Source organism: Peromyscus californicus, unplaced genomic scaffold, assembly GCF_007827085.1.
Source record: "Peromyscus californicus insignis strain IS unplaced genomic scaffold, ASM782708v3 Scaffold_5__1_contigs__length_169319896, whole genome shotgun sequence".
Taxonomy (NCBI): Eukaryota; Metazoa; Chordata; class Mammalia; order Rodentia; family Cricetidae; genus Peromyscus; species Peromyscus californicus.
Window position 1 is genome coordinate 92,775,312 of NW_026294573.1, and position 26,846 is coordinate 92,802,157.

General features: G+C 43.4%; 1 protein-coding gene across 5 annotated transcripts in view; it reads right to left on the bottom strand.

Annotated features, from left to right (window-relative positions):
• Positions 1–6,424: 6,424 nt before the first annotated feature.
• Positions 6,425–26,846, bottom strand: part of Znf462 (zinc finger protein 462) — a 140,857-nt gene continuing 120,435 nt past the window's right edge. For all 5 annotated transcript variants that reach the window (XM_052715237.1, XM_052715234.1, XM_052715238.1 and 2 more), the window contains exons 11-13: positions 17,114–17,246; positions 10,712–10,835; positions 6,425–9,363 (exon numbers count right to left, since the gene is read on the bottom strand). In XM_052715237.1, the coding sequence (XP_052571197.1) occupies positions 9,156–9,363; positions 10,712–10,835; positions 17,114–17,246 (465 nt within the window). In that variant the 3' untranslated portion in view covers positions 6,425–9,155. The remainder of the gene's footprint in view (positions 9,364–10,711; positions 10,836–17,113; positions 17,247–26,846) is intronic.

The following is a 26,846-nucleotide window of genomic DNA, read 5'->3' on the forward strand; positions in this document are numbered from 1 at the left end:
CGTCCATCCATCCTTTTCTCCCTGAGACGTTATTGAGTTCTGATACGGGGCCAGGTTCTGAGGATGGCAGCTGAGAGACAGACACAAATGAGACAAGAGACATGGTGGAACCGTAGTGGGAGAAGTACTTGGGCTGCTGTAAACCCTGTGTGAGCTGTGACTCGTCAGCAGCTACTGAACCCTTCACTGAGGACCCTAATCTACGAGAACAAGTCAAGAATAGCAGGCACCTCAGATGTTAAGCTCAGGGTGGGCTGGATAGTGATCTGCCCATCCTAAAGATATATTCATCTGGGATCCACATGATTCATTTGGAAAAGGAGTGCTTTCAGGGTGTTGGGAGGGATCTTGGGATGATGTCATTCCTGATTGGGATGGGTTCTGAATCCAATAACTTGTGTTTTTAGAAGAGAAAAAAAGAAGCTCTGGCTATACAACACTTGCCTTAGCATGCCCACTGCCCTGGGTCCCCATCCCTAAGATCATAAGAGCAGGAGAGAGAGAGAGAGAGAGGGCATAGGAACATAGAGGGAGTGATGTAAAGAAAGAAGCAGAGGCTAGAGTCATACATCCATCAATTACAAAACACATCTCTGCCACCAGAAGCTAAGAGGGGCACTGAGCAGAGTTTCCCCAAAAGTCTACAAGAGAACACCTGAACTTTGGATTTCTGGCCTTCCGAACAATGAGAATATTTATATGTGTGTCAACACTGCTATTGTCTTCACCCACCAAGCTTGTGGTCATCTGTGACAGTGTTGCTGACAAAAATGCATACAAGGGCTGTGAATGACAGAATTCTTGAAGCGTGGAGATCTGCTCCTGGAACGGGACCAGTCTTCGTGGAGTGTTTATTAAAACAGGGAAGAGGTGAACGTGAGGGCGAGGCTCTATGCCCTGTGACGTGTGAGGAGATAGGGAAGGCTTCCCATCTGAAGTGACATTTAGGCTAAGTGTTAAAGAGCAGGTGATTCCAGGAGAAAAAGGAGTTGGCACCAAAGCCACACGCAGTGTGAGTTGCCTGACATTTTCAGAGAATGATGACTACAATCCTTAGAGGTGTCACATGAACTCTGATTGAATGGTGCTCTCTACATACTCTAAGCATATGAGACTAGGGAAACCTTTGACATATATATCTAGTTCCTGTCTTTTCTGCACCTGAGGTCAGTAGACAAGGGGTGGGGTGGCAAAGAGATTCTGTGTGTTTCCCTGCAAGTAGGCCCTGTCATATCCCTTGGTGAGCTCTGACCTTTGGTCAGAGTGACAACTAAAGTTGAAGTCTCTGTTCCAAAGGGCTGCAAGAAACCACCAACTCAGCCTCAATCAACACAGAGAATAGAGTCTTCCATTTTAACTGAGCTTTGGGATCTTTTTACTCATAGGGCTCCGTTAACTAAATGGAAGTGAACTTGCCTTGACTTCAGCTAGATATCACTTTGCAGCAGTTAGAACTGCTTCTGTCTAGAAATATCAAACCATACTAAGTGCCAATAGCTTAAATACACATCCTCTGACTCCCCAGCACCACCCCCAGCACACCCACAATACATTTGTAGACCAGCCTCCTTCCATTTACTGACCCATTGAGCATCATTGAGTGGAAACAAATCACTCATGCTCATGTGGTCTCATGATTGCTGCTGCCATCTATTCCAGGAGAAATTCCAGAAAGAAGGAAAAAAGGAAACAAGTGAAAAGGAGTCGGAGTAAATAAAATAATCTGGAGAAAGAGATGGAATCCATAGCCAGAGAGGAAAATATTCTTAGAAAATTTCCCGAGTCCCTTCTCTTACATTTTACTGGTCAGAATTGTGATTGCTGTGGGTTGTCCTTCTGTACGCTAAATGTATGTTGCTCTCATTGGTTGATAATAAAAGCTGCTTTGGCCTATAGCCAGGCAGAATAAGGCTGGGTGGAAAAGCCAAATGAAGATACAGGGAGAAGGAGGGCAGAGTCAGGACAGACGCCCAATAAACAGGATGCTGGAGGACCAGTAAACCACAGACCATGTGGCAGTAAATAGATTAATAGGAATGGATAAATTTAAATGTAAGAGCTAGTTAATAACAAGCCTGAGCCATTGGCCAAACATGTATAATTAATATAAGCCTCTGTGTGATAATTTGGCAAGTGGCTGCTGGGTATTGGGGAGTTGCTGGTGGGACAGAAACTTCTGCTTATGTGTGATGCTTGTTACATATATCTGCAAAAGAAGCTGAAGAAGCCAGGAGTGGTGGTGCATGCCTTTAATCCCAGCACTTGAGACACAGAGACAGTGAGAGCTCTATGAATTCAAGGCCAGCTTGGTCTACAAAACAAGTTTCAGACCAGTCAGGGCTATGAAAACAAAACAAAGCAAGACAAAGAAAAAGAGAAAAGCTGAAAAATATGTTTTCAAAAGCTGGGCATGTCAGGCATGGTTGCTAAACACCTTTAATTCCAGCTCTTAGGAGGCAAAGGAAGCCAGATCTTTGAGTTCAAGGCTAGCCGAGTCTACATAGTGAGTTCCAGGCCAGTTGAAGCAACATATTAAACCTCTGTCTTAAACAAACAAACAACAACAGGACAGCTGAGCACTTAGCCACTCCATGCTGAATGAAAAATGATGAGGCATAGATACTTGAGATTAATTTGACAAACATACTCTTTCTTAAACTTAAACCTGTCAATACCTTGGTTAAACTTCCTTACTGGGTTTACAGTTTTTATTGGTATCTCTACTTCTTCATATTAAAAATTCCCAGCATGATAGTCAGTGCTTTGGTGAGTTAATTCCATGGCCAACTGGCTTTGGGACTCCTTGAGTGGGTCACCCAACACTACTTGTCACTCAGAATAACAGACAGTATTTTGCCCCTTTGTCTGCCTTCAATGTCCCCTCTGATCTCTCTTTCTTCCTGGTGTGTATCCCATACCCATCATTTAAATCCTTATCAGGGGTTCAGCCTCTTTCCTAAGTTCTTCATCCCTGATCCCTGAGATCTTCCTCTGTATTTATCTTATTTATCTGTTTACTATTGTGGGGGCACATGTTGGGTGTCAGAGGACAACTTGTGGTGTGAGTTCAATCCTTCTATCTTTTACGTGGGTTCCAGGACCAAACTCAGGTCATCCGGCTTGGATGATAAGTATGTACCTGCTGAGCCATGTCACTGGCTCCCTTCTTCCTCCTTTCCGAATCATTCTGTTATACATTGCTTTGCAGGCTTTGGTAACAGGGTTTTCAGTTTGCTCCTGAACGCTATAGAATGGGCAAGAATTCTTCCCTTTCTGATGAAGTAGACTTGTGTTGAAGATTCAACTTCTTAGAGACAGATGAATTTGACCGTCTAGCCTCTTTGTTATGAATAAATTCGCTGCGTTGAAATATGTAGAAAGTTTAAAAGATCAATAAAAGCAAGCAAGATGCATGTTAAATCCTGCGTGTTCATCTTAGAAATAAAGCCAGGAAAGGGGGGGGGGGGTTGGAGGTGTGTGGCTCATGCCTTTAATGCCAGCACTTGGGAAGCAGAGGCAGGCAGCTCTCTGAGTTCAAGGCCAGCCTGGGCTACAAAGCAAGTTTCATGAAAGCCAGGACTGTTGCACAAAGAAACCCTGTCTCAAAAAACCAAACCAAACAGAATAATAATAATAATAATAATAATAATAATAATAATAATAATATAGCAAGGTATATGGGTTTAAGTAACCTGCCCAAGAGATAACACAATAAATGGATTAACTGGGGCTTGAGTGCGGGTGACATGAGTTTAAATCCAGTCCTGACCAGTATCCTCTGTTTTGTGTATTCATGGCCTCTACTTCAGTTCCTGCCCTGACTTCCTCCATGATGGACTGTGGTGTGGAAGTGTAAGTAAAACTAGCCCTTTCTTCCCCAACTTGTTTACGGTCGCGATCTTTTGTCGCAGCCATGGAAACTAATCAAGACAACTCTAACTTTCAACTTGGGCAGGCGAGGAAGCTGCTGACAAATGGTAAGTGCATCATTATGTGAAATGTAAAAATTAGTAAGCTTGAATGTGCAATAACTCCTAGGAACTATAGATCATACTTACCCATTCCTATCATCCAATATGCTAAGCAGTTCGAAAAGTTTCAAATTTTGATGACTGTACAGAAACACGAAAATTATTTACATTATGAAGTGAAAAGAATTTTATAAAACTATTCATCATATTTGTTTACTTATTGATTTATTTGTTTTTTTGAGACTGGGTTTCTCTGTGTAGACCTGGGTGTCTTGGAACTCACTCTGTAGACCAGGCTGGCCTTGAACTCAGAGAGCTGCCTGCCTCTGCCTCCCCAGTGGTGGGATTAAAGGTGTGAACTGCCACCACTGGCTATTCATCATATTTGAACCATGGAAGGAGAGACGAACCATGTAAAGGCTAGAAAACATTCCAGGATATGAGTGTGGGAGGGACTGAAGTGACTTTAGTATCCCCTCCCAGCTGACATTTCTTTAAGAACTATAAAATTCATTTATTTATCTATTTATTTATTTAGAGACAAACTATGATTATATATTGAGATACAGTATCATTATATATCCCTGACCAGGCTAGAACTCAATAGATCTACCTGTCTGTGCCTCCTGAGTGCTGGGGATTAAACATCCATATCACCACACCTAGCTAAAAAGAAATTCTTAAGGTTTTATTAATGCTTAAAGCCCTATTCCCCCCCCCCCCCACCAGCTCACGTGTACAAGGCAGGAGTTACTTAATTTTGTTAACTTTATTCCAAAGAGTGATGAGCTGACAGTGGGCAAAATGAGAAAATGGGGGTGGGGACAAGACATAGCGTACAGCACCCTTTGCTTGAGCACAGGACTGAAGGCTCACTCAATAGATGATGCCATTTGCCTTCCTAAACCCAAGGCACTCACTTAGGTGGAGAGAAGAAAACATATTCACTCTCAAGATCAGTATGTAAAGGGCTAGCTGCATCAACACAGAGGCCCAAAGCTTCCTAAGATGAAATGCAGGCTCCAGTAGAACCCAGCACCTTTGATGGAAGCTCCCTTTCCAAATCTCACATTTCCACCCACCTCATTTGTAAGCTGTCGAAAGACCTGAGCCATGTCAGTCTGTCTGTTTGTTATCCAGCACCAACTACCTGCTAAGAAATGTTGTACCAGCACTTGACTGATGGGACCAGCGTCTTGTGTTTGTGAAGAAGACAAGGTGTCCGTGTCTTCTGTTGTTTTGTTTTTCATTGTGGTAAAAGCTCATAGCTCATATTCTTTCTGGACTCAGCGGTAGCCTGGACCAGATGCTTTCCAGCCCCTATGTGGATAGTTGGAGCTGTGACCAGGTCTAGCCCATGAAGTGTGTGTGCTATCACCTGGTCTCAATGCTGCTCTCACAGTGACCCTTGTTTTATGTGCTGTGATGAAAGCATCATCACATCATCATATGAAAAAGCTAGGGTTACAAGAGTGAAGACCACTCCACAGACCTGAATCAGACCCCTACTAAGCCAGAGGGGTAGAGTTTGCCTTGTGGCCCCTACCATGGCCAAGGAATATGCAAATTCCATTCCCTCTATCTAAAACAGAGCAGAAGCATGGGTTAGACATAAACTCAGTTAAAGACACTGTTCATAATTATTGATGGAAGCCACTGGAGAACAGCAGCTTTGCATCAAGGAGGCCAATTGAACGAGAAACTTAATGTGAAGTCCTACAACTCCCGAGGACTCCTGAGAACTTTCTGGTCTCATTTCCATCACACATACAGCCTTGTGATGTCTGATCATCTCATTTCCTAACTCTCTATTGGTGAAGGGCATATAAAGGATTAAGGAAGGGTGAGGCAACCAGGGTGCTAGTGTGACTAATTCCTCCTTTGGCTTATAACAGGGTGGCTCAGAAAACATTAAGGGAATGGTGATAATGTGTGCCTGATACACAGTAAGGTAACTTGTGGCACAGGGTTTGAGGAGGTAAGGGTGACAATCAGGATGTTCCAGAGGCTGTGACTATCATGGGCTCAGAGTTCCTGGATGACGTTTCAGGATTGGCATTTGTTCCGAAGCTTCACTTTGAACCACAGTTTTGTTTTGTTTTGTTTTGTTTTGTTTTTTTTGCAGGGGGGTGTGCACAGGGGTTGGGGTGGGGTTATTGTAGTAATCCTTCTGCATCAGCTTCCCAAATGCTGAGATTTCAGGTGTGAGAGACCACAACCAACTGATTCTCATTGGGTGGAAAACATTCCCCCCATAAGACTTTCATTGGTGTTGCACATCCTGATGCAGGGATGCTGATATTTGAAAACTCCAGCTCACAGCTCACCCTGCTCATCTCTGTTTTCCACATCTGCATAGATTCAGTACGTAGACTGAAAAGTGGTTCTGTCATTCACTGCCAGCTTTCCTGTCTGTAATCACACCCATAAATGACTTACAACAGATGCACATAGACACATGTGAAAAAAATTCTTTATTAATTTCTCACATTTCATTACAAAATGTATGCTGCAAACAACTTGAATAACCTACTTGTGGTTTTTATTTTTATTTTTTTTTTATTTTTTTTTTGTGTTTAAACCCTTGGCTTCAAGGAGTCAGGATCCCTCTGTCTTTCATCAAGTTTCAGGAAACACTGATTATTGGAGTCAATAGGTTATCATTTTGCTATTTATTTTCTTCTCTCAAGCTCTGAAAAAAAATGTCCTCTGTATAAATTAAACAACAAAAAATGTTGTAAATTCTATGTCATTACAGTCAACAGAAACAGAATGCATCCAAAATGTGCGGCCACAAAATATCAGGTATATGTTCGAAAAAGAAAAAAAAATGACATTCTAGCCTTGTTAAAAGGATAATGGTCCCATATTTTTATTAACAGGTTAGGAAAACAAAATCCAACGGATGACAATATTTACATGTTATTTGAAAAATAAAGTAGTGATAAAAGCATGTCACAATTATATTCTTTTTGTCTTTTTCTTTTTTTCCTTTTTTCTTTTGTTGTTTTGTTTGTTTGTTTGTTTTTGGTAACCATCACAAACATCCAATCCAGGTATGAAACTGTTCAGAACATTTGAAATGAGGCCAATCAAAAACAAATAAGGACACAAAAGAATCTTTGTCTAGATATTTCACACTTTCCCCCTTTTCTGCTTCCATATGATGGCCCCCCATTCCTAAAAAAAAAAAATTAAATTAACATCCTACAAATAAAAATTCTTAATAGCAAAACAAAAACAAAAACAAAACAAAACCAAGAACATGCTTTTCAAGTAAGTACTTCACAAATTTGACATCTTTCCATGGATTTTATTTGAAGCTGTGTGGGACACTGTCATCTCAGTAATCCCTCTTCCCTTCTGGCCCGCCCTCCCAACCCATGAACCCTTCCAAGTTAAAACAAAACAAAACAAAAAAACCCCTCAACATCAACAAAACAAAACAAACAAAAAAAAAGAGACATGATAACCAAAGGACTTACATTCGCCCACACACATTCATCGCACATGTGTACATATGCATATGTACACACACATACGCACACTTAAGCTTCAGGAAAGCTCTTCTCTACTTTTTGGAACGAAACCCCTTGTTCACAATCAGAACATACTATAAATGTAGACTTACGTTTAGTCTAAGCTGCTCTCGGGAAAAAAAAGAAGAGAAAAGAAAAGAAAAGAAAAGAAAAGAAAAGAAAAGAAAAGAAAAGAAAGCTAATGTGGGGAAACAGAACAGCGGGAAACAGAACAGCTAGATGGAAAGAAAAAACCACTTCTCCAGGCTCCCTGTAGGATATACTACCTCTTGCCCATGCTCACGAAAGGGATGGCTCCCACAAGAGATGAGAAAGCCTCATCACACACAAGGCAAACAAAACACAGCGTTCACATCACACATGAAAGCCAGCCCCATCGAACAGAAACTGTTGGTGTGAGATGGATGACGTGTTCGTTTGAGAAGAAAGGAAAGGGTGAGAGGACCTCTTTGTCTGGCCCACATGCTGCATAGCTGTGCCGGGAGTTTGGTTCTTTAGTTAAATTAAAAACAACAACAAAAAGGGCAGTTAACCTCTTTGTTATTTCCATGTCTAAAATTATAAAAATTCCTATGCGCACACACACACACACACACACACACACACACACACACACACACACACACAAATCCTCTAACTCTCCCTTGACCTCAAATGAAAACAACAAACACACAAAGAAGAACGTATATGGAAAAGGACCAACTGAATTTTGTGCTGTGTTTGGAACACTCCAATCGAGAGAAAATAAACACGTGGCCAACGAAACCCCACAATCACCTTAAAATTAGTTCACATGAACCTACCAAATTCTAAATTATAGCTGAACACTAATAAACAGCTTACCTGGAGTACAGGGTGACAATTCACACACAGTTATCTAGTAATTAAAGTCTGTTTCTTTTTTTTTTGTTTTGTTTTTTACTAAAATAATTAAAAAAATCACAGTATTTTAAGAAATAAAACCCACGTGGGGATTTTAAGCACAATTTGTGTTCCTTCTTTAAAACTCTTTTTTTTTTTCCCTCCATTCACCATCCTGTCCAGCAGCTCTCTCTACATTTAACCACAAGGGTGACAGGTAGTACAGACAAATGCAGAGATATCCCTTGGTTAAGTCTGAGGTACTAGGAAACAGGTGACTGTTTTATGCAAAGCAGTTTTTTTTTCTGTTCTGTTATTATTATTATTTTTTCTCCCAAAGCGGCTGCAGTTAGGTCTTGAAAAAGCTTAAGGTATTAAAACTAGAAAAACGCACTGAAAGTCGTGCGCCCAGAAAGTTGTTCCCCTAGGAGAAGTCTTCTACTGTCCCCGAGCTTCGGTTTCCACACACTGTCCGAGAGGGTCACGGAGGAGAGCGCCATGCCCGTGGAAGGTACTTCCCAAACCGCAGCAGATGACAACTTCCGTGGTGAAGATCCGGAAGGATGTAGCGACGGGAAAGGAGCCACATATTCCAACCATTTAAATAACTTTAATTTACATACTCACTCACACAGGTACCAGTGCTTTGAAAATAGATTGTTCAGTCCTAAAAGCAGCTTTGTTCTGTCTTCTCTTCTCTGTCCCCTCCCTTCTCAGCCCACGCCGGCCCTCCCACATTTTCATCACGGTTCAAGTAAGGTTTGATAAGAATTTCACCAAACTCTTATTCGTTTTTGGCCTCTGCATTCTCCAGGAGAGATTTGTCGGCAGCTACTACACAGATGGTTACTGTTTCACTCTTTAGGGAAAAGTCTATCCCGATTGGCTCATCGTCTTCCTTGGCCTCTATGGAGGGCAGCTGCAAGCTATCCTCTGCCATCTCTTTTGTGTGGACTTCATCTCTGCTCACTTGGTTGGTATCATGCAATGCCCTGGAAGAGCAAAACAAGCAACAAAAACATTCATAAGCCAGATGCGGTGGCACATGTCTCTAATTCCAGCACTTAAGTAGTGGAGCCGCGTGCATGGGCTTCCAGAGGCAGGTTCAGGTTCAAGGATCGTTCCCCAGGCATCATCATCTTTTTGCTTTTGTTTTGAGTCGGGGTATTCTCACTGGCTAGGCCAGATACAGTAGTCTGGCCAGCTAGTAAGCACAAAGGATCCTTCTGTCTCTGCGCCCCAGAGCTGGCATTACAAACACACACCACCATGCCCATTTGCTTTGGTTTTTGGAGACAGGGTTTCTCTGTGTAACAGCCCTGGCTGTCCTGGAACTCGCTTTGTAGACCAGGCTGGCCTCGACCTCGGAGGTCCCCCTGCCTCCGCCTCCTACTAGCAGTGCTAGGATAAAAGGTGTGCTCGACTATGCCCAGCCACGTCCAACTTTTAACCTGGATTCTGAGCATAGAGCTGAAATCTTCAAGCATTTTCCGAGCGATGGCCTCAGCTGAGCAATCTCCCTGGCCCCTCCCATGCTTTTCCTAACTAAACTAATAAACTCTATCCTTACTTCTCTGATTCTAAAAAAAAAGCATTGGAATTCTATGTGTATATAACTAAATTACCAGTAATTTTCGATTTCTCGTGTAGACCTTTCTAACAATTTGGATCTGCGCTTTGTTGTACTGTGCTTTGATTATGCCATGTTTTGTTTCCGAATTAATATAATATTTTGATATCATCTCCTTCCCTCAGCTATAGTGGGAAAATAGCAAGAACAGCCTCACGCTCAAACTCGTTAGCTGAACTCCAAAGCTTAGGTACTGGCCAATAACGATGAAGACAAAAATCTAAAAACTTTACAGGCCACTCACACAAACTGCAACTTACTTCTCTCTGTCTGGCGGACTAAGGGTTCCTCGCAAAGAGAACAATTTTATGTTCAAAGTGGTTCTTGGTCAGAACCTGACAGGAATGTTCTCATTTGCCTGAGTGGCAGGTGGAATGGAGCTGCATCTCTGAGGTAAGTCAGGGGCACGATCAAGGCCACTCATGGAACGAGCAACAGGGAAGCCAGAAACCCAGACCCAGGCTCACATTCTCTCAGAGAATGCCCTGTAAATGCCAACTACAAGGACACACTACCCTTGAGTCTGGGGGATTTCCTTCATCTGATTTGTGTTGGAGCGGCCATTTTAAAAAGTAAGAGGAGGAGTCTGGCTCCTCTGTCATCACTACCTGTCCTCCGTGCCTGTAAGGTGGCATGGGGCAGGTCTATGTAGTATCAGCCTCCCTCCCACTCTCTCCTTGGGTCAAAGGTCTTCCCAGGGCCTCACTTACATGCCATGTCTCAACACATGTCTTTCCCACTCAGAGCCCTGTGAGAACGACCGTCCACAGAATTCACACGGAAATCGCTTCTCAGTGTTCACACCAGTCCCTCGGTCGGAAAATCTCATCAGCTCTGCAAACAGAAGGAAAGGGCTAGCGTTACCTGTGTGCTTCCAGAATCAACATTCCCTGGGAAACAGCTCCTGACTTACCTGGGAAGCTACACTGTGGGCCGTCACCAGACTTCTCACTGGCTCAGGGTTTCTCTTAAGCACATTTCCCGAAAAGCTTTCATGAATTGTCCTGAGTTCCAGTCACCGAGGCTCCCCGTTTCTCCCTTACGCAATAGCTTCCATCATCAACAACTTTCCTGCCAGAAACGGCTCTTCAGCCTACTCTAAGGTCCCACAGCATTTATTTTCTAATTAACCCATCCCTTCTGCATGTTCTGGGTGAGGGCTTGACAGCTTGGCAGCAACTCAGTGTCTCTCTGAAACAGGTTTATCTTTTCACTAAGAAGAAAATAGAGCACAGAAAGCACCTGACCTGGGTGTACAGTATAGACCAAAGAACTTTTTACTCATTCCAAGTGAGGCTGATGCTTCACAACACGGGCAATACTTTTGCAGGATGCTTAGGAGCCCTGCAAAGAACTGCCCAAGAACAGAGCTCTAGACAACTGTGAGGTGGGGGTGGGGGCCTGTATAAAAGCGTGTCTGGGACACCGAGATGGCTCAGTGGATTCATGCTGCTTGCCACCAGGCTTGATGATCGGAGTTTGTCCCTAGAGCCCACATAATGTGAGAAGAAAACCAGCAACTCCTCCAAGTTGTCCTGAGACCTCTACATGTGCCAGACTCTCTCCCACATGCAATAAATAAATACATGAAATAATTAAAAAAAAAAAAAACAGAAAACAAAAAAACATGTCCCTAGCCAATGACGGATCCTGGTCAGCTGCCCAATATTTATTCCTTAACCAGTGGTATTCACAAATGCAGGGATACACAGACATTTCTGAATGGGTCTGGTGTACACATCAAATATTGACCTAGCTGTTTTATGTGCTCCTGTGATTCTGGCACATGTTAGGGGTCTAATAAATGTGGATTGTTTAGCTAATTGTTTTTAAGCCACACCTCCTGGCAAACTCAAAGATGAGGGCCTGCACTGCCTTTGTGCTGTCCTGAGTCCTCAGCCCATATGTCTTTCATTCGTCCACCGAGAGCCAAGTCCTCGCATTGGTAAGCCATTCTGCAAAAAGGGTGGAGTTTGGGGAAATTGAATCATCTTCATCCCTGATGACTGTGGGTCCCACGGACTAGATGTCACAGGAAGACGTCTCCTAGTCGAAATGCCCCATATTTCATGAAATCTTCAGGACATTAACTGGGGCTCTGTGACGCCTTCATCCTTTTCACAAAAAGCTATGTGAACAAGGCCAGTTTTCACAAAAGACGAGACGTTTTCTCACAAATTAAGAAGATCACCACACAAGCCATTAAAAATAATTGCACAGACTATCTTCCTTGATTCTTTTCACTGGAAATGAGACAGTACCATCTGCTCTGCACATTAATTCCTTAGCAGGGATTATCTTGGGCAAGAAATCAACAGAATGCCTTCCTGACTCCTCCCCGCTGCATAATGAGAGGGGGCAGGGTGGGCAGTGTTCCGCTTGGGTTCCTTTCAATTTCTTCATGCGTGGCTTCTCTCCGAAATTCCCTCTCAGCTTCCCAGGTCGATCTTGCCGAGTGTCTGTGTGGAGTACACTCCCCAGTTCTCTTGTTTGGAAAGGAACTGGGTAGCAGGAAGGCTGTGGATTGCCCCCCCCCCTCCAACCAACGGAAGGCATCTATATGAAAGCCCAAATTATTCACAAGGAGAATCTTGCTCCTTTGCCCTCAGGAAACATGAAGCCAGTCATCTATTGTCTCAGGGGCACATGCTAAGCTTCATCCTCAAAGAAGAGGACATTCTACCTGTCACATCTCAAATCACTCTCCCTCAGCTTGAGAGCTGAGCTAATACCCCCTCCTGCCCTCTGCCAGAAACCAGGATGTCTGGCAAAAACACCCCAGGCTATTGTTGGCTCTGTCTTCTTGGCAAGAATCCACTGAGATGGTGGAAGATTGATTCTAGATTGTTTCAGAGGAGATGGGACAAAGGAAGCCGTTCTTGCAAGGATGGTGGCAGGAAAGGGAGAGTTTAGGCTTGCAGTTCCCAAGGCGCTCAGGTCAGTCTCCCCTACCAACTTGTCCACCTGAGAAGGACTTTTGCTTCATATGGTTAGGTCTTGTGAATGCAGAAATAATTTCCAATGAGAAGCAGAAGCCTCCCCCCCCCCCGCCCCCCAATTCTCTCTGGTTACTAGAGGTCTCATGCTGAGAGCCCATAAGTAAAGAGGGGGGGATGTGCTTGCAACCCTACACATCTCACCGGTTGTGTTTCCTCATGGCCTAGCCTTGTTTTATCTATTTTGGGGGACATCATTGGGGAAACGGAGGACTCTGGCATGCTGATAGTCTCAGAAATAGCTTGTGCTCAGCCTTAGACATGAAGTCACAATACTCAATAAGGAATCTTTTATCTCCTAAAGAGGGACAGCAAGGCCACAGAGTACCAGGAAGAAGAAGGAGCCTTTGTGCCCTTCAGTGAGAAGCACCTCTCCCTTCCTCTCCTTGAGGACATTCAAACAGTGCAGAGATGTTAAGGATTCGTTGTGAAGAACATATTTGTGAAAAGGGTTTTAAAAAAGAAGAGAAAAAAGCCACACTTCTGGAATCACAAGCGTTTCCCTTAGAAGACATGGCATGACCCACAGGTGAGGCAGTTCCGTTTGTGTAGTTTGTCTTTCAGGCTGGCCACAGGCAAGCAGCTTTTGACTAGTTAGCACACCTTGGCAGTCAGACTCTGTTCTCTTTGTTGATTGGAGATTCAAAGGCCAAACTAGATCCCTTGGTTATCACAGTGGATGGGCATGGGTGAGAAACACACCAAAGAAGAAAATGGCCTACGGAAGACACCTGCTCAGGCCAGCCAGATGTTCTGCCATGGACCCTGAGAGTCTAGCCCCAAGGTCAACTCACCCCCAGATTTCATGACTAGGTTCTCATTTGGAAACATATGCAGTGTGAGAGATCTGCCCTAGAGCCAGAAGACTGAGATTCAATGCCCACTGGGTTTATAATTTAGCTATCTACTTTACTTTAGATAGGTCATAAGTTTGTCAGACCTATTATTTATAGGTCCATGCCTTGGTGGTCATGTCATTTAATTACTATTTTTGGCAGTGATGCCGGGGATGGGGGGGTGGTAATCCAAGGCCTCTTACACTACAGCCAAGTTACATCTATCAGCAAGTTACATCTCCAGCCCTCACTTACCTTTATAATATCAAGGTAAGCACAAACCCCAAAGAGCCACAACAATCTAGAGTGAAGAGGATAAAAAGTTCAAAGTCAGGCAGTGGTAGTACACGCCTTTAACCCTAACATCCAGGAGGCAGAGTCAGATGGATCTCTGTGAGTTCAAGGCCAGCCTGGTCTACAGAGCGAGTTCCAGGACAACCAGAGCTACACAGAGAAATCCTGTCTCTAACAACAACAACAACAACAACAACAACAACAACACTACATTCTGTGACTTTAAGATATATTGAAAAACTAAGGTAATTAAAACAGCATGACACCAACCTAAAAATCACATGCACGGACCAATGGGACAGAGGAGAGAGCCCATAAATAAATCACACAGTCACAGTCAATTCATTTTGGAGCAAGTTGACAATATCACATAATGGAGGAAAAGAGAGTCCTGTAAATAATTACGGGACAATTGGGCATCCCAGGCAGAAGAAAGAAACTAGATCTGATCTCCCAGCAAGTAAAAAAACCAACTCAGAATAAGTAAGAGATTGAAATGTAAGCCCTAAAGCCATAAACCCTGCTGGAAGGAAACACAGCGAAATCTTCATGACACTGGTCTGAAAATAATTTTTGTTATTTTTTTACATGACCTCCAAAGCACAAGCAAAAAAAAAAAAAAAAAAAAAAATAGACAAACGGAAGCTAAATCAAGCTGAAAAGTTCCTGAACCTCGGAGACATCAGAATGAAAAGGCAACCCACAGAAGGGGTGTCGACATCTGCAGACTACACATCTGTCACAGGGTCAACATCCCTGATATATGCAGAATTCAAACAAATCAGTCAATACTTGAGTGAACAGTTTCCCCAATTAAGAAATAGACAAAGGTTCTGTGTAAGCATTTCTCAGAAGATATGCAAAGAGACATCAGCTATATAAAGGCACTCCGAGTCACAAAGAGGAGGGAAGTGCAAATTCAAACCTTAGGTACTGCTCCATAGCAGTTAGAGTGCCTATTACCAAAGAGGGAACGCTAACACGTGTTGGCGAAGCTAAGAAAAGAACAACACTGTACACTAGTAGTAAAGTAGGAATATAAATTAGGGTAGCCATTATGGGACACTGCAAATTCCTCAGCAATCTTACTATTCAGTTGACACACAAAGAAAAGGAAGCGAGTGTACCAAAGAGATGTCTGCCCTCCGGCACTACTCACAACAGCAAAGACACAGAGTCCACCTCAGTGGCCATTTGTGTATGAAAGGACACAGAAAATATGACGCACACACCCGTCGGTATACCGTTTATACCATTTCACTCTAAGACAGGAAATCCTGTCATTTGAGACGACATGGATGAGGATTGCACGTTAAAGGAAATAAACCAGGCACAAACGCAAATACTAAATAGTTCCACTCTGTGTGAAACCTCGGTCAAATTCAGTGATGCAGAGAGTGGAATGGATATTTCCAAAGCCCAGGGGTGAGGAGCTGGGGACACATTTGTCAAGATACCAAATTTCAGGTAGACAGGAAGAATGAGTTTAGGAGATCAATTGTATAGCATGATGACTATAATTAATAATACTATTACAGTTTGAAATTGCTCAGTTGATGAAGTTCTTACTTCCCAAGATAAGTATGTGAGGGAAAACTATGTTAACTAATCCATTTAGCCATTCCACAATGTATACCTATTTTAAAACACCATACATACAGTTTTTTTTACTTGTCAACTAAAACCAAAGAAAATACCAAAGTTCAAAATCTGAAGTTTTTAAGTTAAAAAAATTCTCTATATTGACCACCTTAGGAGACAAACACTATTATTATCACTGTCACCATCACTATTATTTGACAGCTGGTGATCTCACAAAGACATAAAGCAAAGTCCTATAGACTGGGGGCCAAGATCTGATGGGGGAACTGCAGAACCCTTCATGCTACAGGAGACTAACGAAGCTCAGTAATGGACACTAACAGGATTTTCCCGTCACAGCAAGCAATGTGTAGCTACAATGCTTTTTCCTCATATTTACAATATCCACGCATGAACTTTTGCTCAGTCTGTAGTAACTCAAGTGACACAACCCAACCTACGTTCTTTCTTACTAATTTTGAGTATGTGTGTAGGTATGTGCACATGAGTGCTGGTACCCACAGAGGCCAGGAGTCTGATCCCATGAAGCTGGAGCTACAGGTGGCTGTGAGCTGCCAGAAATGGGTGCTAGGAACTTAGGTTCCTTCAAGAGTAGCACGCATTCTTAGCTGCTGAGCCCTCCTCTTCCCAGCCCTCCTTCCCCCATCCCAACACACACACACACACACACACACACACACACACACACACACACACACACACACACACCCATAGTATTCAATGTTTAACCAGTAGACAAGGACAACTCTCCAGAACTCCTCCTAAACATGTTATCTGCACCTAAACACATTTGAGTCTTTTTATCTTAGAATAATGGCAGACTGGCAGGGGTTGGAAAAATAGTTCAAAACTCCCACAAAACCTTTGCTGGTGTTTTCTGCATATACAGGGAAGGGTGAGAGACACTGTTTCTCCCTCTTGACAGAGTGGAAATAGAGAAAGGTCCTGCAGGGGACACTTAGAGAGTTCAAGTTCATTGTAGCCTCTCACTGTGACCCTAGCAGCAATCATTCTAAAGGAGTGTGCAATTCCAAGTTCACTCTTGTTCCTCGATAGCCCTACAGCGTCATTCAGCTTGCTCTTTGGCCATCTTCATTTTGAAGGTTCTTCAGAACAGTTTTCCTTGCTAAGAACCATATTTTCTCCCTCTAGCAAACATATATCTATAATTAGGAAGAAAATGTCTGTTTTCCTTGGAGTTTTTATAGCTGGTAATAGTTTGTAAAGACAGGGCCCCTGATGGCGCCTAAGCCAGTCTGTTCTGCTACTTAACCAAGAGGGATCATTCCTTCTGTTCTTCCCACAGCAGCCTCCTGCCTCCCGTCTGTCTCGCTGTGGACGTTCTGGGTGCCATCTGGGACTCAGAGGGCAGGGTGAGACTAACCTCTGTCTTCAGCCTTGCTGCTCACTTCGTCGTCCTTGTCCTCATCATCGCTGCTGGAACTCTCCATCTTCTCCTTCATCTGTTCCAGCTGATCCAAGTTAACCCGTCCAACCAGCTCAAAGTTACGGCTGACCTGAAAAGGGGCCAAGCAGATGATGGAATAATGAACCACAGACTGCTCGGGCTCGCTCTGGAGGAGATGGTTCCAGCATAATTTCCCCCTCTGTCTCTGCGTCTGCATCCAAGACCAAGCAAGCTAGGAGCCTGAGAGGTCCTTTTCCTCACCCTGGCTCTCAGCAACAGATCTGTCCCGGACTCCCCATTCCACAGGGAACAACACCAGAGTTCCTTACCAAACTTGTGAGACACGGGTACAGAAAACAAAGCCCAAAGCTCACAAAACCTACAGCACAGAGTCGACACTGTGTTAAAAGATATGACTATCTTTAACTAGCCAAGCTTCCAATAGTTCTGCATGCAAAGAGGCTCTTACAGGTCTCCTGACCACCAGCAGTGAGAATCAGAACTTTCTTCCATGATCCTGTCCACCCGTGGTTCCAGCCAGGACCACAAGACTTTTGACTCTTAGCTCTAGTTCAAATGGCTACTAGTTTAGCTGCATGTTTGAAACTGACCACAGCCTATTTATGAGACTAGGGTTACCTGCAAAAAACCACGGCTAACTAACCTTAAGAGCTCACTAAATGTGTTAAGTATGGTTCAGTGGGAAACAGCCTTACTGCTCAAATATGAGGACCTGAGTTCTGATCCCCAGCACCCACGTGAAAGCCTGGGTGAGAAGGTCCAGGTTCAGGAGACCCATCTCAAAGTGGAGAGCATGGACACACACAGTGGGTGGTTTTTATTTACCTAAAATGTGGTTAGAATAAAGCGGGACCTGAGCTCAAAGTATCACTCAAAGGAAGCAATAATCCAGACTATAAAGTCTAACGAGCTTTGCTTGCCAGGTCAACAGTAGCACAAAATTCGCCTTCTCTGTTCATCTCCTCGACCTTTGGCAGCTGCACACAGGGAGCTGTAAGGGATGACAGGGAAGGCCGCTAGAACAAGCCAGAGATTAAGGCTCCGTATGAGGTGGGTGCTCCGATCCCCTTGTTGAAGGCCAAGGGAGGGGGATGCCAAGACAAACATGACTCTGTTCCTGCCTCCAGAGGCTCACAGTAGAGTTGACGGATGAAGGCAGACGTCATTAATTAGGTAGGCCGATTCCACAGCTGCCATGGTAGACAGTGTGGCGAGGGCACAAGAGAGGAAAGAGGGCTTACAAGACAATTCCAAATAGTCTCTGGGGCCAGGCTGGGACAAAGATTTGCTGAGCACCACCAATTCCATATGCCTGGCAGATGGGATCGTCATCATTTGCTGTGACAAATGTGAGGGAACTTGACTCAGTACCAGGGCCAACTCAGGGCTGTGATAAGATTTAATACTGCCCTGGCAACTTGGTGTGGAAGATGGGTACATCTGAGGGGAGGCAGAAAACACTTTCATGATAATACACTGGTCTACCTAGGAAAACGGAACCTGTGAAATCAGTTGATTTTGCTCTCTCCTTGCCAGGTCTGGGGTTCCTCCTCGAAGCCCCTAGTTCTCACAAAGCTCATGGCAACAGAAGGAGATCTGTCATTAAACCAAATGCTCTTTTGTCCCTCTCCTGTTTTCATGGATTTCTGATAAACTAGGCTGGTGTATTTTCCTTCCCTAGAAAACTGTTCATGTTTTGGATTCTGCACAGTTTTAAAACAGTATGTGGCATTTCCATGGTAGACGTTCATCCCGGGACAACCCAGGATTTATCTGTCCTGAAGACGGCTATAATCTTCGCAAGGCAATTAAGACTTAAAACTATTTTTTTTTTTGGCGATGTAATGAGAAGATTTCTAAAATTAAAAAATCTTTATAGTGCAGGGTTATTCTAACATTTAAAATCCCCAAACTAGCCATCTAAATGCTAATCTGAACACAGAAGGAAGATGCCTTTCCCCTGTCCTGCTTAGCCCGCCATCACTTCTCTCTGGATCACTGTAAGCCCCATTCCAGAACTGGTTCCACAGCATCCATTCTCCCCTCTTCCTGTATCTGTTCCCTGGTGTGGTCACATTCATCTTTAAGGAAATGGTAGGAGGCTGGGGAAACAGCAAAGTCGGGAAAAAGCTTCCTGTACAAGAGTGAGGAGCGAAGTTGGGGTCCCCAGGACCCATACAAAAAGTTGGGTGTGGCGGTGCACTCTTCAATGCTAGCTCTGAGGACCTGGAGACAGGAAGGTCTGCCAGGACTGACGGGCCAGCCAATGAAGCTGAATGGGTGAGCTCGAGAATTGGTGAGAGTTCCTGTGGAGAGCGATTGAGGAAGACACTCGGTGGCCACCTCTGGGCTCCATACATAAGCATACATAAGAGCCATCTACATACACACATATGTCACAGACACACACATAGAAGATATTAATCTTCGCCCTGAGGACAAAATTCAATTTTTTTTTTTTTTTGCTGTGGTTTACACAACTTCCCCAAGCTGCCCTTGTTGCCATCACCTTACTGACCGGGCTTCCCAGCACATCCCTTTCCTAACCCTGTACTCCCGCGCCTACTGTATCCCTCATACACGATATCTCCGTCGCCCAGCCCAGCCCCATCCCTTCACCAAGAAAGCCTTCTTGTCATTAACTCTGCTGGTTCTCCCTGTCACAGCACCCATACTGGCTCACCTCCTAGGCAGACACCCCATTCTCTGAACAATCCCTCGGCCTCTCCCCCACCGAGCTGCAAACCCTAAGGATAGATTTTCTGTCCTCTTACTGCTCCATCTCCCTGCTGACGCAGGGTCTACATCAGAGTGGGCACTACTCAGATCGCCTGGCTACTGGCTAGCTTCATTTTAATGTCTCCAGTGTCTTCTGCCCTGCATGACATAGTGTTCTGTGACTGAATGTCATCTGTAATCACCTTATCATATTTCATCAAGGGGATATGATCTTCCAATTCCCCTATGTGTTTAACTGGGGTTATGTTATTCCTGGCTTTCGCTCTATTGTAGCAATAAACCTTATTGTATATAAGCCTTTCTTTCATGTGAAGTTTTCATTTCACAACTGAAATTTCCAGATGTGAAGTTAAAGGGTCCAAGTCAAAGGGGGTAGACTTGATTAAGGTTCCAGTGTGTTTCTCAGTTCACTTCTGAGAGGATCAAAGGTCCTCCCTGGACCTGGTGATTGGTGGATAGCTCACTAATGTCTTGATGCCAAGGGTGAATTGAGGGCAATTCACCTCCTCATGCCCCAGGTCCAGAAGCAACCTATGACTATTCTATTTCCATAAAAGGCGATAGCTAAGGGAGAAAGGGCAGGCCTAGGGGCTTTGCATTTAGAACTTGGGTCCTTCCCAGCTTTTTGAAGGTAAAAGAAGTCACATGTGTTCCTTAAACATGCGTTGTTTAGATTATAAAACTGTATGCTGACCCACAGGTTCTGTGAAAGCCACAAGTGAGTGTCCCTAGTGCCTTAGTGCCCAGAGAATGTAGCTATGTATGGGAAACGTGAGACTTGAGGTCCATGAACTGATTGGCAAACACTGACTCCTGAGCTCTGAAACGATGACCCCATGAAACCCCTTCCCCAGCCAATGGCAACTTTCACAGCCTTTATCTTTCCTTTTTTTTTTTTTTTCCGTTTGTTTTGTTTTTTGAGACAGGATTTCTGTATATAACAGCCCTGGCTGTCCTGGAACTTACTCTGTAGACCAGGCTGGCCTCGAACTCACAGAGATCTGTCTGCCTCTTCCTCCAGAGTGCTGGAATTAAAGTTGTGCACTACCAAACCCAGCTATAATCTTTCTTATTTGTTGGTTTTAAACCATTCAGGAGTTGGGGGAGAGGAGGAGAAAGAGATTTAGATCTGTTCTTAGCATGTATCCACCCCCCCCAACAGATTGATTTAATTATGCAACTTATTAAAATTACCAAGTTGAACACGTATTTTCATACTGAGCCCAGATGGGAGCCCAGCCTTACAGAAAAGACTGATGCAGACATGCTTACTGGAGACAGAAAGGAACTTGCCACCCTCACCTTCAGGTGACATCACAGACATCAAGCAGGGAGACTGTCTTATAAAGCAAGTCCACCTTACATTTCCAGAGCTTCAGGGGCAGAGCTCAGCCTCCTGTCTGCTGCACGTATTTATCCTCACCTGAGATACCCAACCAGCATGCGTGTATTACCTACAATTTGCTATCACCATCAGAACAGCCAGAGGGAACTTCCCATTTTAGAAAAAGTAGCAGTAGAGAACAAGGAACCATGGCCCGTTGCTTACATCAGTAATGCCTGGTGGTCGCTAGCCAACGCTGTGATGCTGAGATTGACATACACACAGGCTGAGAAATTTGTTCTGCAAAGGGCCATGGAAGTGACTTTTGTAAGCTTTCCAGACCACAGAGCCTCTGCCACAATGACTAAACTGCTCAAAAGCCACCAGGAACACTATGTGAAGATGCATGCAGCTGTATGCAAACAAACACCTAATTATAGAAAACAAAATAGGAAATCTGTACTGTTTTACTGGCCAGAAAATAGCTTTTGAGTTTTTCAACTATTTAAAAATTTCAAACACTTTCTTGAGTGTTGGGCCATGCAAACTCAAGTGGTGTGCTGGAGTTAGCCCATGGGCCACCCTTTGCTAATCCCTGACTTAGGCACAGTTGCAAGCAGATCTTTGAAAATCAGATGGGGATACAGGAAGGGTAAAAAACAAAGTATTATCTGTAAGATTGCCCACAGGATGATGGTCAGGGATGTAGATTAAAAATGTTGTTGAAGGATCTGAAGGGATGGTTCAGCAGTTAAGCACACTGGCTGCTCTTCCATAGGACCCAGGTTCAATTCCCGGCACCCACAAAGTGGCTCACAGCATCTGTAACTCCAATCTCAGGGGATGCAACACCCTCTTCTAACTTCTGTGGGCACCACGCATGCATTTGGCGCACAGATACACATGCAGCCAAAACAACAGTTTACATAAAAATAAATAAGATAATAACTTATTAAAAAGTATGTTGCATTCTCAGGTAGCAGCGCCTCTGCTAAGAGTTAAAGCAAACGCTTAAAGAGAGGACATTCAGTGTTCATCCAGGTTGTCCTGAATGGCAGGATTCCTTTCCTTTTCCTGGTTGAATAATATTCCACTGGCGTACACAGCACAATTTTCTTCATTTATTCTCACACCAGTGGATACTTATGTGGTTTCTATGTAAAGAATATAATGAATCAGGAGCTTCAGGGTCTCAGGGAGATACTACATCTTCTTCACTTTACATATTCAGAAGAGGAACTGTTGGATCCTACACTGGTCCAACGGACTTCATTCAGTATGCCTGGCAAGTCTCCCACTAAGCTATATCTCCAGTTCTTTTACTGTTTTCTACTTTTCCTATATGAGACAAGGTCTTACTATCATACTAAGCTATCCAGGCTGACCTTGAACTTCCAGGCATCCTGCTTCAACATTCGGAATAGCTGGGGTCACAGGTCTGAGCCAACAGGTCTGGCTCAATTTTTATCTTCTTGAGGAACCTCCTGATTGTTTTCCAAAGTGGCTGGACCAATTTACATTCTTGCCAACAGTACACAAGGATGCTCTTTCCTCCACGTGGTCCACAGCGCCACACTGTGAACCTCAACAATTGATCACTTTATTTGTCAGATATGCCTCAATTAAGTTGGAAGAAAAATAAAATACCCCAGCCAAGAGAAGCAGCTGGACGGTCTGAAAGTTCTTCAGAGACGGGCTGTGAGCTGTGTTGTGCCCTCTGACTTTATGGCTGCTCCTATCAAGCACGAAGCATGCTGGATCGTGACTCTTGGTTTAAGCTAAGTCCTATCTGCTTAGAAATCGTCTAGGGTAGCAAACATGTCTTACTTTGCTGTGCATGGCCAGTGTGGACTGTTCGGTCAGGCATGTTGTTCACACTCAATGAGTGTTATTTAAATTTATTAGTGATGAGATCACAATGTATGAAGAATGCATAACATTTGCATCCCATAAATTTGCTTGCTGGTGTGAGAATAAAATTGGACATTTTCTAAGAGATTAAAAAAATCCTAGTAAATATCTGCTGTACACTCTAAATGTATGCAGTAGTTTTGACATGCATCCCTTTAGCCTTAGATTGCTGGGTACAGAATGGTACAGTCGTCTTCCACATCAGAAGATGAAGCTACAACAGAAAACAAGCACTAGAGTCATGATGTGGGCTCTCTTCTCTTCAGGAGTCATAGGTCAGGCGTTTTCCATTTTAACAAACCACCGGTGAAAGCGCAAAAGCACTCACAGGATGCAGGAAAAAAATGCCCACTAATCCAGGCCAAAAAAAAAAAAAAAAGGGTTGATAACAATGTTGTGTTGTAAACTCTGATGGGCAAGTGGCATGCCTTGAGATGTTTTCTTCAAAACACAAGTTTTGTTAAGAACAGTTACAGACAACAGAGGATCCTGAAATAGTTAGAGGGGTATGGGGCACAGAAGACAAGAGCCAGGTCCACTTTTTTGAAACACCTCATGTTTTTGACGGACTTAACTTGACCAAAGTCCAGATGAAGTCTACTTCTTGGAAACCCTGGTATCTAACTCCAGACACAAGTTCTGAAGAAAGCCAGAAGGATGGCATCCATAGGCTCTGATCTGGCCAGCTGAGCTGTTGCCAATCTTCTGGACCCAAAACACAAAGGCAAAAGATGCTGGCAAGGCCACCAAGTTTTGATAAGTTGAACAGACAGGCTTCTTCAAATTTCATATTTGAAAAGTGATTTCACAGATTCCTTTAGTTGAGTATCTATAGCAGGAGAGGCACTGTTAGATTGTGGAAGGAAATACAGCAATGTGTCTGAAGAGAAGCAAGCTGAAGTGAGAGCATTAGGTTTTTGACTGGGGAAGACAGTGGATACTTTCAAAGGTTATGAGTAAATAATGTCTTCGTCTTGTGTTGACTCGATAAATATTGTCCAAGGCTCTTGGAGGCACACACCTCTGGAAAACAGTCACATTTCTTCCTTGTCTGATTCTGGTTTCTCTGTCTTCTCAACCCCATGAAAGAGACAGATGTCCAGCTGACACATCATAAAGCCAATAGGAGGGAGAGCAGTGTTGAGATCAAGCAAGCCTCCAGAGAGGTCTAGAACCTGTGGATGTCCTCAGAAGCCATGGGACCATTCACTGGTAGTTAGTTTAGAAATTAAATACAATAAAAAAATGTGGCTAATGGTATGTCTGATGGCTTGGAATGAGGAAAGATGTATGGAACTGAGATTCCTTTTATCATTTTATTAAAGAATAAGGCTCAGGGATAAATATTATGAAGTAAATCTGAGAGATCCACAGAGTGACAGAGACACGATCTCGCCCCTCTCCACTCCTTGGAACGAAAAGGCCACACAACCCCTCGGCCCCTCCTCTTCCTCCTCAATGTGTCCTTCTATCTCCCTCTCAGTCGGCCAGGAAACTCTTTGGTCCACTTGGGCCAGCTGAATGTGAACTCAGCTCTCTGAACCGTTTGGACTCTGTTGGTGGTCTCGGAGCAATCAACACAAACAGATCTCCCGCAACACTATAGTTTAAATTTAAACTCAATTTCTGAAACTTGTACTACTGTATATTTCATGAATTCAGAAAACTGAATTAAGAGCCCAGAGCTGGTTGCTGCTTGCTTCTGTTTCTCTCTCTCTCTCTCTCTCTCTCTCTCTCTCTCTCTCTCTCTCTCTCTCTCTCACACACACACACACACACACACACACACACACACACACACACACAGAGTCAAAAACACACATTTCTTAGAGTTCAGTTGCTTGAGGCTCCATTTGTATAAAAAATTAAAACCACTTCAAAGTAAATTCAATTAGTAAATGTATAATGCCTCAATAGACTATCCTAAATGTAATATACTGAGCATGATAATTTTATGAGAAAACCAAGTTAGAAATAATATATTTTTATGTTCCTTTAAGTAGAAAAAAGACTTCAGAATCATAAAGAACATTAAATTAACAAGGTACTGCATATATTTAAAATTTTCTTTTAAAAAGTGTGCTTTTTCTTTTTTTAAATGTGAGAAGTGTAGGGTTTTTTTGTGTTTTTTTAGCAAGACTTAAAGGTTTCTAGAAGTGTTAAGTGTGTTTCATGGGAACTGTGAAGCAGCATCACTGACTAATACTTCGTTGTGCATGTCGGGGGGTTGGGGGGGAGAGGAGAAGGAGGAGAAAATGACAGAGAATAAAACGTGGCCTTCCAGAGGACCTAGGGAGATGAGAAAAAGACAGGGAGTGAGCGGCTGATAAAAACGAAACAGCTGCACTATTTACTTTAGATCCCAGGAGATTACATGTGATTCCTTGCTTGCTGACAGAGAAAGGTCTAGAAGGACAGGATTCTGTTAGTCACCTCTAAAATGAGGGTCCTGATTGTCACCTTCTCTCTTCTGCACTCTGGCTTCTGAGGACAAACATGGCAGCCTACATCAAGTGCACTTGACATTTTGGTCCTTAAATGCAATGATGTATTTGACTTTAAGGACCCTTTCTGCTATTAGCAGCTTTCCGACCATCAGACACATGATACCAGTATCTTTAAAGATCCTCCTCAGGTTTACAGCCTTGGCAGTGAGAACTCAGATGTCCAAGGTTGGAATGTCCAGCTTTGTTTAATAAAATCCTTTGAAGGAAAAGCACATCTTAGAGTGCCTTATAGTTTCTTTTAGGTTTTCTCCTCCATAAAACATCCCCCAAAGTGATTTGTGACAGAATATAAAAAAACAACACACTCAATAGTGTCTTATTGAAAACACGGCAGAAATCCTCAACTCAGATTTTATTGTTGACAGCTTATGCATTAATCTGGTTCTACTGGTCCAACAAGCAGTTTGATAGGAAATAGTACAGAAGTCTAGCAACTACAGGACTTACTCTGTGCTTGAGTTTGGGGATTGGAGTATAACTCACTGACCATCTAATTTATCTATTTTAACTAACAATTCAAAAAAATTTTTTAAAGTAGATTTACTGTTTGTACGACCCTCACCCAAGTCAGCTTAGGAATATTTTCACCTCTGAGACAATTCCTCATATCCTTTATAATCAAACCTTACTTCCAAGATTCAGCCCCAGGCAACTTCTGAGCTACTATCCTGGTGCTACAGTTATGCATTTTCTAGAAACTCACATAAAACAGAAGTCTGGCTTCTGTCCATTTAACATGATCTGAGATCCATCCATGCTATTAAATGTTCGTAATTCCTTCTTTACTCATGAGTAGTTTTCCATTGGACAGACAGTCTGTATTTCATTTATCCATCTGCTTGAAGCCAGTGTGGTGGTTTGAATAAGAATGGCCCCCACAGGCTCACAGACTTAAATGCTTGGTCATTTGGAATGATGCTACTTGGCAGGGATTAGGAGGTGTCCCCTTGTTGGAGTAGGTGTGGCCTTGTTGGAGGAAGTATGTCACTGTGGGTGGGCTTTGAGGTTTTAAGGTCCCAAGCCAGGCCCAGGGTCTCTCTTCCTGCTGCCTGCAGATTCAGATGTAGACCTCAAAGCTACATCTCCAGCACCATATCTGCCTGTGGACTGTCATGTTTCCGAACATGACAATAATGGACTAAACCTGATTGAAAGCAAGCGCCAATTAAGTGCTCTCTTTATAAGAGTGGTTATGGTGTCTCCTCAC